This window comes from Haliotis asinina, chromosome 3, assembly GCF_037392515.1.
Source record: "Haliotis asinina isolate JCU_RB_2024 chromosome 3, JCU_Hal_asi_v2, whole genome shotgun sequence".
Classification (NCBI taxonomy): domain Eukaryota; kingdom Metazoa; phylum Mollusca; class Gastropoda; order Lepetellida; family Haliotidae; genus Haliotis; species Haliotis asinina.
Window position 1 is genome coordinate 86,992,992 of NC_090282.1, and position 12,214 is coordinate 87,005,205.

At 41.3% G+C, this 12,214-nt stretch overlaps 1 protein-coding gene across 2 annotated transcripts in view; it reads right to left on the reverse strand.

Annotated features, from left to right (window-relative positions):
* LOC137278682 (protein disulfide-isomerase A3-like) overlaps positions 1 to 12,214 on the reverse strand; it is a 30,451-nt gene that overhangs the window by 12,758 nt on the left and 5,479 nt on the right. Inside the window, exons 8-13 of one of the 2 annotated variants that reach the window (XM_067811188.1) lie at positions 11,989 to 12,171; positions 11,199 to 11,301; positions 10,393 to 10,521; positions 8,037 to 8,116; positions 7,128 to 7,185; positions 5,298 to 6,065 (exon numbers count right to left, since the gene is read on the reverse strand). In XM_067811188.1, the coding sequence (XP_067667289.1) occupies positions 5,949 to 6,065; positions 7,128 to 7,185; positions 8,037 to 8,116; positions 10,393 to 10,521; positions 11,199 to 11,301; positions 11,989 to 12,171 (670 nt within the window). In that variant the 3' untranslated portion in view covers positions 5,298 to 5,948. Of the gene's footprint in view, positions 1 to 5,297; positions 6,066 to 7,092; positions 7,186 to 8,036; positions 8,117 to 10,392; positions 10,522 to 11,198; positions 11,302 to 11,988; positions 12,172 to 12,214 lie in introns of those variants that run through there. The other variant, XM_067811189.1, reaches the window with a different exon arrangement.

Below are 12,214 nucleotides of genomic sequence, written 5' to 3' on the forward strand. Positions count from 1 at the left end.
ACACAGTATCTGACCATCACCATCTTCAGAGTTTCTTTTTACCAGTAGGATACCACTCACGAGACGTTTGGGAACACCCCATGTATCCATATGACTGTAGTCAAGGTGGTTGGTTTGTACTGCAGCTGTTAATGTTTGGTAGTGCATGCCGTGGACAAAGACAACTTGTAGTGATTCCAGTCTCCTACATTTACCATTCTCATACAGTTCCACACACCGACCTTTGCCCAAAGCTGTAATATGCTATTATGGGCTTACCCTAAGATGGGAACAAGGGCCAGCGGGGTACAGCGGATGGTGCTCACCAAACCGAGAACAAAATCTGACTTATGGATTTGAACCAGTGATAATCAGATCCTGGTAGAAGTAAGGGCCGGAACTCCCCCATGCTTCACTCAAGCATTACCAGTGTTAATAAAGTGTTATTTTTGTAGGTCATATGTCTTCATTGAAGTGATCAACATCGTCGTCGTTGTCATCATCATCATCATCATCATCATCATCACCATAATCATCATCATTGTCGTCGTCCTTATCATCATCGTCGCCATCACGTTTGCAGCCGACGTCGACGTCATCAACAATGTGATGACTGTTATTTTTTTCCATGATGTTTAGCGTCATCATCACTATGACTGTAATGTATGAACTTCCTGCTATCCTATCATGGCCGTAGTAACACTCTTACAATGATGAATGATGATGAGTTATTCCTACGGGTGACGCCCTCTCTATGTACACAGATTAGTGTTACGGCAGACCCCAAAGGTTGATAACAGAGCGTAAATTGATTATTTTGACTCATTAAATGTAGATAATGTTGAGATGGTTGTCATGGTAACAGAAATATGTAACTAAAGTGGTGTCGTGCTTAACCTGGAACTGTACACGGCCTCCACAGACAGATGATAGGATGGTATTGATTTGATCTTATATTACGTTATAAGAAGGTGTTCGGTATCAATAACGCCCTAGGGATGTGCGTCAGCTCCAGTACCTGCTATGTTCGTGGGGATGAACAGTCCTTAGATACATGTCTCCAGCGGGGATTACTTGGTGCTATAGGGAAAGGGATGGGAATGATTTCTTGTAAGAGAGAGACTGTGTAGGTGGTGATTGGCGCAGTTGCCGGTGCTTCTTGTGTTGTGTCACGCTGCCTTCAGCCTCTCGCTGAAGTCGTTTCAACATTGATCGTCCAGCAAGAAGTGGGCGGACCTTGTGTGCTCGTGTCCGTTTGTATTTCAAAAGAACAGGCCGGAATCGGCCGAGACATAACACGTTTTGCTTTCTGTTATGACATTTGACATTCTACTTTGCTTAGTTAAATAAATTATACGTGACGACACGCAGCGGAGAGCCGGACTCCTCGCATGTTTAAATTCTGTAAATAACATCTCAAACTGAATTGACGGGACAATTAATTTACGGTTCACGGATTTTCAGAAAGGACGGAATTCCATGTAACGTATCTTTGAAATGCAGTTTCTAATACTGTGTGATTATGTGGACCGAGTTTCACCATGGGAAAGTGGCTGGGAGATGGTGATTATGTGGACGGAGTGCCAGCATGGGTAAGGCGATGGGAGATGGTGATTACGTGGACGGAGTGCCAGCATGGGTAAGGCGATGGGAGATGGTGATTATGTGGACGGAGTGCTTGTTAATGTACACAGAACCTGTCAGCAGCATCATGTCAGGATGTGTCGAGAGTCCAGTGAAGACATCACTCTCCGAGAATGAGATGTATGTGTCTGTAGAGTGTGTGGTTGAATGAATGATAGATTGTGTGAGCGTTTGAGTGAGAGATCGAACGAGAGGAAATCTGTGATAAGAGAAGAGCTGGAGCACTGTCTTGTGGTTCCACTTGATCAAGATCTGCTAAGACAACCTTGCCTGTATCCAAGCTAACTTTCGTTTCGAAGATTCTGGGGTGTTTTTTTTTTCTCTGTCTGACTGAAGGAACACACACTGCGAGTTTGTTCTCTTTGTACATCTGATCTGTTGGAAGGACCTCGGATTAGGTTATCAGATGCCCGGTTGCCTCTGGCTTTTAGGACTAACAGTGGAAACCTAACAACTATTCTCCGCAATATCCAACCGTGTGTCAAACACTGGTTCATAAATGGCCAACTGTTCTCTAAAGTATTCTAGTAATATGTTCATTCCTGGCATTCACTACATCCTCTTATGTTTGTGTTGTCTTGTGTTTGTGTTGTCTTGTGTTGTGTTATTCAGCCGACTTCTGGGACAAGCCATGCTCCAAGGGGTCATGTTTGACGACTATATGAGCCTAGCGGCGTAAGTCAGTTTTGTCTGAAATATCAGTATGATGCGCAACTTTATCAAAAAGAAGAATGCAGTGTCCGCCCATGCACGTGCAGTCTCTTAACTAGACTACCACAAATCTTGTACCGATTGCCTGAATAGCTTATCGCATATCTTCAAAGGGTCCAAAAATGCAGCTGCCATGGTTCTCAGTCGCAGAAAGAAATGTGACCACATCACATGTGTTAAAACTCCACTGGCTGCCCATACAAGTTCAAGATCTAAACCCTGATTCTAAAGGAGACCCGTAAAGACCCGTGTTAGAATTGGTCTTCAGCAACAAATACTTGCCATAAATGGAGACTAACGGGGTCGGGTGGTAAGATCCACTAACTTGGTCGGCCATGCTTGCCATCGTATCCCAGTTACGTATTTCAATGTTCATGATGCCGATCACTGGACTGTCTGGTCCATTATTTACAAACCGCCATCATATAGCTGATATATGCTGAATGTGGCGTTAAACAAGAAACAAAAAAGAAATTAAAGCAAAGCATGGAGTCAGTCTAAGTAAACTTCGTCTCAGTGTATTTCGTTACACTCCACCACTGAGTCTAACAAAACCTAGTAGAAGGTCTCGTCAGGTAACCTTTGAGCAACCAATCAGTCTAATCAAATGCGAGACGGTTAAATAGATTTAACCAATCAGACAACGGCTACTATTTAGAGATCGGAGGGACTTTCAAAATATTCAGGTCACCGACACAGATCTCTCCACAAACAAAAATCTGCATATGACACAGTTATTTGGGGGTTCTGTGGACATGGTTACCATTACCTAATATTTCCGCCAGATAACATCCTTGAATATTGTCAAACACACCAAAGACGTAAATTCACTATTTCCAGCGACTGTTTACTCACCGTTGTCGTTCGGGTACGAACCTTTTCGAGATAAAAAGTTCATAAGGGATGTGCGAATGTGCACTTTCGCGATCTGGTAAGCTGTGTTCTGATTGGTCAATCTCAAAGGTTACCTGACGCGACCTCCCATAAGATTTTGTTAGACTCAGTGGTGGAGTGTAACGAAAAGTACTGAGGATAAGTTTACTTAGACTGAGCATGGAGTGGCGCCATCACACACAGCTGTTTCATGCAGCCGCGTCTCTCATGGACTGGAAAGACACACGTGGGCAAATGAACAAACATCACATATTATCGCGATTTCATTTCTTGTGCCAATGTAAATGCTCTTTCTCGAAGCCTCGTATTTAAGAATTTAGAGCTTTATGGCATGCAAGTATTCTATTCAATAAGTGACTATTTCCCCGGCATGTGAGGCGGTGAATAATGTTAACTGCACTACTGGTGATTTGGTGGATATTTTCGGGCGCTTCATTCGCTCGATTTGGTGCAGTCAGCTGTATTTAGCGGAACTTTGTACAATATACAGGGTTAAACACTGAGCTCCGCAAGATTTTTCGTTGGACAGCATCCACTCTTGACATTGAAAGTTGGCAGATTTATACTTTTCAGGGGAAACCAACCATGACGTGTAGGTTGGTTATTGTTCTATAATTCCCTGGTTTGTGCCGCTCAGCATGGGATGCTGCCTCGGACACGCGTTTCTCGGGAACAAGTACCCTTGGTTACCATAGTTACCAAGTTTCACATGCAACATTTGAATACTGCAGTTCATGGACCCACGGCCAATATTTTTTCACATGTTCACAGAGGAGGCAGTGTCAGGGCAGAGCAGCACGTCCTGAAAAGGGTGATGGTAACAGCTCCGTCAAAAACGTGCATGTTGGAGACGTGCACCAATTTCTGGACAGATGCTTGTCGACTTTCGCAAAATCTGAGATGGTCAGCACTGAACTCTGTGGTGAACATTCTCTCAAGTGCAGATCTTTCATGTGGAGTTCCTCACCCAATACACGTCTTGACTGTCTTTCCGTGCAAACCGATACAGTATTCAAGTACTCTCCATGAAATATCAGAAAACTGACTTTATTCACAGTATTAAGCCACTTAGAACTTAGAAGTTGTGTGGAATTATGACAAAATGTTTTGATACAGATCTGAATTTCTCACTGTATCAGTCAAGTGGCCAGGGGAGGAGCGTGGCCAGAGAGTGTGCGTGCGTGCGTGCGTGCGTGCGTTCGTTGTAGACTATCCCCGCAGAAACCTAGTAGAATTGGAAATTGCATATATAATAATCATATGAATGTGACTTTAGTCAACAAATATGTTGTGTAATAGTAAAAGGGTTGCCTGCAGTCTACTCTGGCATCTAAAAAATCTGGTATCTAAAAACAAATATTAATAGCGAATTCCAACGTCAACCTTTGACATCCCAGGCTCTCAGCCAGCCTTTACTTTCCAGTCACTCAAGGGCAGATAACATCTACCCTGCTGAGTAGTCAATTGAGCGAAAGTTAAAAAATCCGTGAGATTTAAGACTGCACTTCAGGGATTAATCATGGGTATAACAGTAACTACCAACAGCGAAGTCTCGTTACGTCAATCAATGTTTGTTTTGTTCACTTGGCAGCATACGTGGTCGACTGGTCCTCATGTCGTTACCGACAAATAACCTAGGCGATTACCTCGCTAAGGGGACGCAACTCTGCGCTGTCAATTGCAATGCCTCAGTCAAAGTTAAATACGTTTAACATTGTGAACTAGTCCAATACATGAATAATGATTAATTAACATGTCACAAAATAGAATGTGGCACTCCTCATAAAACATTATTCACCTCCTACTTTATATAAGTAGTGAGTGAAATCAACTTGACACCTCTTCTGGTAACATTTTAACTGTATCATCACAGGACATAAATGGGATTAACACATTGTTCTTGAGAGGCATGACATGTAACCACGTTAACTGTGGAGCTCTCATATCATCAAGTGAGTGTGGTTTAATACTATTTTCAGCAATATTCCAGCAATGTCAGGACACATCAGAAATGGGGTTCAAACATGGGTCTTCTACACTTGCCACAAGAAAAAGCAAAACAAACACTATTAAATGTAATATTTATTTCGATATAACTATCATTTATACATCTTTCATGTATGAAAAGTCTGTTAACAAAGAGCCAAACACACGCATTAGCAATGTAATGCACAAGACGTGATGACGATGTACTGACTTCAGAGTACTGTATTCTGATGGCACATAAATAAACATGTCAGCATAAAATTAACTTGTGTACACCTGTATACAGACATACTGCAGATCAGTCTATAAAATTAACCACATTACAAAGAAAATAAATAATTCAAGTAAAGATTCCAACTGAGTAAAAACACTTTGTAGGTACAGAATGAGATGGTACTTATCAATATAGTATGTTTAGTTATCTGGTAGGGAAGACTGGAAGCATCGGATTTAGACACAAACAAGCTCACAATCATGAATTTCATGACAAACCCCAAGCACTCCCTAAACAAATGTGTAGACATCTTCAAAATATACATCACAAACTAAAAGAATGAAAGAATGAAATGTACAAGTTTTGAGCTCATGATTGCAGAGAGACAAGAGCAGTAATTCCACTGGTTGCTGCTGCCAATGAAACGATCACTCCTGCCGACAGCTGGGGGGAGGGGGGGAGGGGGAGATGATGAGGCTAGCTACTGCGGAATATTCTTACATCTGTACAATAATCTCGTCTAAAGCTCTGTCTTCTTAGATTTCTTGACTTTCTTCCCATTTCTGTCATATCCCTTGAGTGGGTTAGTAGATTCTTTTGCCAGATACTTGAGGAAATCGTCAACCTCACGGCCTCCCTGAAACACAAAGTTGGATTAAGTTACATCAGTGACAGAGCTTCTGTGGCAAAACACTAACAGTTGTAATATAAGGCCTGGTATTCAAAATCACTGCAGTGACTTACTATGATCTTGTCTGGGAATCCATGCAAACGTGCCAGGTAATTCTAAGAAAGCCATATCGTGATGTCATCAGGTGGAGATATCATGCTCCCATCAGCACTTCGGATATCAACAGTATTTATCTGCCCCGTCTTGAAACACCATCATGTGGGTGACAGGATATCCCACTTGTGACAAACTCAACTAAAACACCCAGGCAATTTATCTACCGTAATAGGATGTCTATACTGTCCCATCAGTCACATCAAACAATTGTGTGGGAACAGATGCCATGCCTTGACCTTATCGTTAGCTGCATACAGAAAGCCTCCAACTAGTCAAGTGAAGACTCAACGCTCAGCAGGATAATTACAACTGACATGAGATGTAACATTGGATCACTGAAAAGAACTGAGGTACGAAGACGATGTAACAAGAATATACACAGTCCTGTATTCAACACAAGCTGTCATTGGCCAGAACCAGCTAAGCCTGAGACTGCAAACACTGCTGGACAGAAAGATGGAGTAAGCAATATCACAAACACCATTACAGATGCATGAATGCCAATATGGTAATGTTGGGCGAGCACTCAGCAATATTCCAGCATTATTTTGGAGGTCTGTAAATAATGGAGTCTGGACCAGACAATCCAGTGATCAATAGCATGGGCATCAATCTACACAATTGGGATACAGTGACAAGTGTCAACCATGTCAGTGAGCCTGACCACCTCATCCCATTAGTCCCACTCTTATGACAAGCATGGACTACTGAAGGTCATTTCTCACTTGGATGGAACAAAGGTAGAACATGGGTAGAACAAAGTGTCAGAAAAGCAAGAGCCAAGTATTGGCAAGAAGATAACACATCAGCGATTTGACTGTCTGCCCAGTCTTGAAACACAATCATACGTGAGCAGCTGCCACCACTCAGGTCATACTTTGTAAGCTGATGTCAGAAAAACGTCATACTCACATTATATTTTTTTGGAGCACCCTTTGACTTCCTGGGTGCAAAGTATAGTGTTGGAAATCTGAAATCAATACAAACACTATATTCAGTATTCAGCCACTGATTTCACACCTAGCAATGGTAGATGTAATTTCTGTTGTGTCTGTGGATAACTGCATTACACCTTAACACCCTGGGACCTTTCAGCTACCTCCATCACGACATTATTATCATTTGTTGCTTCAAGACGGTTTTCATCTCCAGACATAAGCAACTGCTGTCACAATGTCAATCACTGCACCTTATTCACCTGTCTCATCTATGTCAATCACTGCACCTTATTCACCTATCTCATCTATGTCAATCAGTGCATCTTATTCACCTATGTCAATCAATGCACCTTATTCACCTATCTTATCTATGTCCATCAGTGCATCTTATTCACCTGTCTCATCTATGTCAATGCATCTTATTCACCTGTCTCATCTATGTCAATGCACCTAATTCACCTGTCTCATCTGTGTCAGTCAGTGCATCTTATTCACCTATCTCATCTGTCAATCAATGCACCTTATTCACCTATCTCGTATGTCAAACAATACGATTCATCTATCTCATCTATGTCAATCAATGCACCTTATTCATCTATCTCATCTATGTCAATCAATGCACCTTATTTACCTGTCTCATCTATGTCAATCAATGCACCTTATTCATCTATCTCATCTATGTCAATCAATGCACCTTATTCACCTGTCTCATCTATGTCAATGCACCTAATTCACCTGTCTCATCTATGTCAATCAATGCACCTTATTCAACTATCTCATCTGTCTCAATCAGTGCACCTTATTCACCAATCTCATGATAAGCTAGTTCTACAGTCACTACAGCAACAATTGGGTCACCAACTGCAGATGAACGACAACATACCCAGAGACTTCATAGGGTTTTGATACATCATTTGCTGTAGCATCCATCTTGGCTATTGTGATCTCTGGTTCATCCTTGAGCTGAAACAAAAGCATTCATGTTTTATCGTAACGGATGTTACTATAGCTATAACACAACCATGGTGAAGTACGAGAGTTACTTGTAGAGTTGGAACCGAACACTGTGGTATTATCCTGACACACAAGTTCCTGAGTGAGTGAGCAAGTTTAGTGTTATGCCACTTTTAGCAATATTCCAGCAATATCACAGCGGGGAACACCAGAAAGTGGGCTTCATACATTGTACCCATGTGGGGAATCGAACCCGGGTCTCCGGCGTGACGAGCGAATGCTTTTAACCACTGGGCTACCCCACCGCCCCACAAGAACTTGAGAATTAGATTCTGACATAACCTCACTGTGTCCTCTTTGAAACAAGACAAATCACAACAGATTATCAACAAGTAATATTACATACTTATCCCGACTCATACTAATTGCTTCTCTCCTTTCACTATATATAGTGATAACTTTCTGTATCATTCTGCCCAAGAATGGAAATACACCACCCAAATTCACCCCTCCACTGCACACAGGCACCGACTTGCACAGAACCAAGTCGACAAACCATCATCACATTTTATGAATTATTTTTCCAAATTATATTTGGGTGGGTGGGGTGTGTTGTTATTAGGTTAGATAAATAACAAGCCGTTCCAATCTTTGGTAAACGAAGAGACACAATACAGTCAAAAGGGAAATATGCCCCATTCCACTACACTTCTCTATCGCATCTAACAAATCTAGGATACTGACTGTGTTCATTACATTAAAACATGTTGGCTCTTAAATCACAACATACTGACACAGCACAATCAGAAAGATTATCAGCAAAGCATTTCTGAATTACGTCCCATCTTGTATCATCATGTTAGCTGGTCAGTAAACATGCTTGGCAAAACATCATGCTAGACCCCGGGTCAAAGGGATCACCCACATAAAGGAGACTCAAACAAAAACTGTGATAGTTAAGCTCCAGCATACCAGAGAGACAACCCTATAATAAACCAGTCAGTGTACACCCTATATAAGTACACATGTCCCATCTGTCATTATTAAGGTAACTGGCATAGTTTTATGGACATCCAAGAAATCTCATGACACAAGCAGTACAAAAACCAAATTGTCATTCATGTTGATAGAAACAGTTTTCTTGTCAAGACACAAGGAATGTATGGTTAAAATAGTACAAATTCAGCTTTGAGGGTATTTACGGGAAACTATTCACATTCCAGATTCAGAGACACACTGGGGTGAAACCTGCATTCTATATGCCATGAGACTAGCATCAAGAGCAACAAAATGAAAGTGCAAATGGTATCGTTGACAAAATGTTCTGCCTGATAAAACATTACAAGCTGACAAGCACAATCTGAACTATTATCAGCAAAGCATTTCTGAATTACGTCCCATCTTGTATCATCATGTTACCTGGTCAGTAAACATGCTTGGCAAAACATCATGCTAGACCCCGGGTCAAAGGGATCACCCACATAAAGGAGACTGAAACAAAGGCTGTGATACCATGGTCCTAGCACATACCAGAAAGACAACCCTACACAAGGCCAATCAATGTACATAGAAATAGTTATTACATAAGACTTTACTATGGTACCTGGTGAGGCTCACACTCAAGAAATCTCTCGACACCGACAGAAGCAGTTGAAACTAACTTGACATTTCAGGAAATTCAAGACAAAATATGGAGTCTACAGACTAAATACTTCAGAAATACAAGACTTAAATAGCATCATGTTGAAAGAAACAGAAGTTATATTGCCAGGACACAGAGAAAGAATGTTCACTTAATATATTCCAAATTCAGCTTTTCAGGATACTTGTGGGAAACTGTGAGGGACAGAGAGGTGTGAACCATGCATCCCCTATACCCTACAACCAGCATCAGGGGCAAAATAATGAACCTGTATTTAATAAGGGGTGCAAATTATTTGCATCCACGTCTATGTTTATTTTCTGACCTTGCCATAATTTGGTACAACATAAAATTAATTTTAATTACAGACTCAAATGAAACATACAATTTATCTCCAGCGTCATGCACTGACTATCATATGGAGTGTTTTCAGCTTTGACAATAAACTACGAATGCAAACTGTCAAATCATTCTGCCTAATAACACCTTGTGTACTGACACAGCACAATCAGAAAGATTATCAGCAAAGCATTTCTGAATTACGTCCCATCTTGTATCATCATGTTAGCTGGTCAACAAGCACACCATGCACTGAAAGTGGAATCACATCCAATCACAGGTTCAAGCACCGGGTTCCACTTACCTTTTCTGCTAATTCATCATATTTGGGAGCCAAACTCTTACAATGGCCACACCAAGGAGCATAAAATTCAATGAGAACATCCTTCTCTTCGTTATTGACAATTTCATCAAAGTTTTTGGCCACAACAACCTGGAAAAAACAAAGAAAGCATCATGAGGCATTAGCTGATAAAGGCAGTGACAGGTCAAGAGTGAGCAAGTTTACACCACACTCAGCAATATTCCGGCTACATGGTGGTGGTCAGTAAATAATAGACTAGACAATCCAGTGATCAACAGCATGACCATTGATCTACACAACTGGGAACAGATGACATTTGTCACTCAAGTCAGTGAAGCTGACCATCGGATCCTGTTAGTCGCCTTTAGTTGCCAGCATGGGTTGCTGAAATCCTATTCTAACCTGAATCTTCATGGGTCTGACAGGGCTGGAGTTTCCAAGTGCCTCACATTTTGCTTATCTGTCATGGTCCTCCTATCCAATGAGGTACTGTTCATGTACACTACAGTCATGTGGTGCAGCTCAGGGCAGGGAAGCTCCCAAAATGTAGATGCTACAGCACACTGATTCCTCCAATCAGAAGGTATGTAAGAAAGTGAACATAGTATTTGTTCAGAAACCCAAAATAGCTTCCTGTCAGATGTCAGACAGAAATAAGGTGAATGACAAACTGAACATCTGATTCCACTCATGAGTCAAATGACAAGATTGACTCTTCCTCGAACAAATTAGACACCAGATTGAGAATGTTACTGTTCCAGAGGCTGCCATGAGTCAGCCATACAGAATTATAAAACTGAGTGTACCTTGACTGGCTCATCATTAGGTTCCGGGACAGGTTCGGACTTGAGGTAAGGCTCTACCTTCCCATCCAGGACATCCCTTACAAACTGTTCAAATGACTCCATGCTGAAATATGGACCATACCGCAGGTTGGAACATAGGGCAGAGTTGGATACATAAAATCAACTGTCAAGAGGAATTAAGCAGACATGGTTCAATAATGACGAGAATAAAGGAAATGAAGTCTTTTACCACCACCTGAAAAACTTTAGTCCATATGTGTTCTATTTACTGAATAATAAATATGTTTGACAGGTCATCAAGCAAAGGTCCTTAACTGCACATGTGGACAAACGATAACATAACAGAACATTGTTCATTATATTTGTCTTAATTGAGTGGCATGTTTAGAAGTTGGTGAGTCAGATACGGACAAACATTATGGATGAGCAACTTCTTTCTTCAGGTGAAGTGACGTTTCCATACAGACTCTTGTATCACTGTCTTCTTGTTAATTATTCCCTGTATATACGCCCTATCTTACCTGTCTCATGCTTGCTTAACGATACAAGAATCTGTATCGAAATGTCACTTCACCTGAATAGAGAAGTTGCTCATCCATTGAAGTCTGTCCTTATCGTATATTTGTCTTTTAATAATAATTCAATTATTGACATGTCTTTGAGACTGGAAGTTAGAAACTAACAATCAGCCTCAGCATTAAGAGGAAGCACTGAAAACTTGCAGCATATCTGATATCCATACACACGTTGCTGACTGAACCACGCTGCCAGACTATGCAGCACTACATACCTGAAATCTCCCTCCATCCTGAATTTTCTATCCTTTGTATCTCTGGCACAGACGAATGGCTTGTCACCCGAGATATCATCAATACCATTCTCATTCAACTCAAACTTCATTTCCTCCTTGTTGCTTATAGCAAAGTAAACAGCCTTGCCCTCTCCCTGGAGCTTCTTCCCAACCTTCATGACTCTGTTGGAGATTGGAGATTGTTCACACACATGATACATGATAA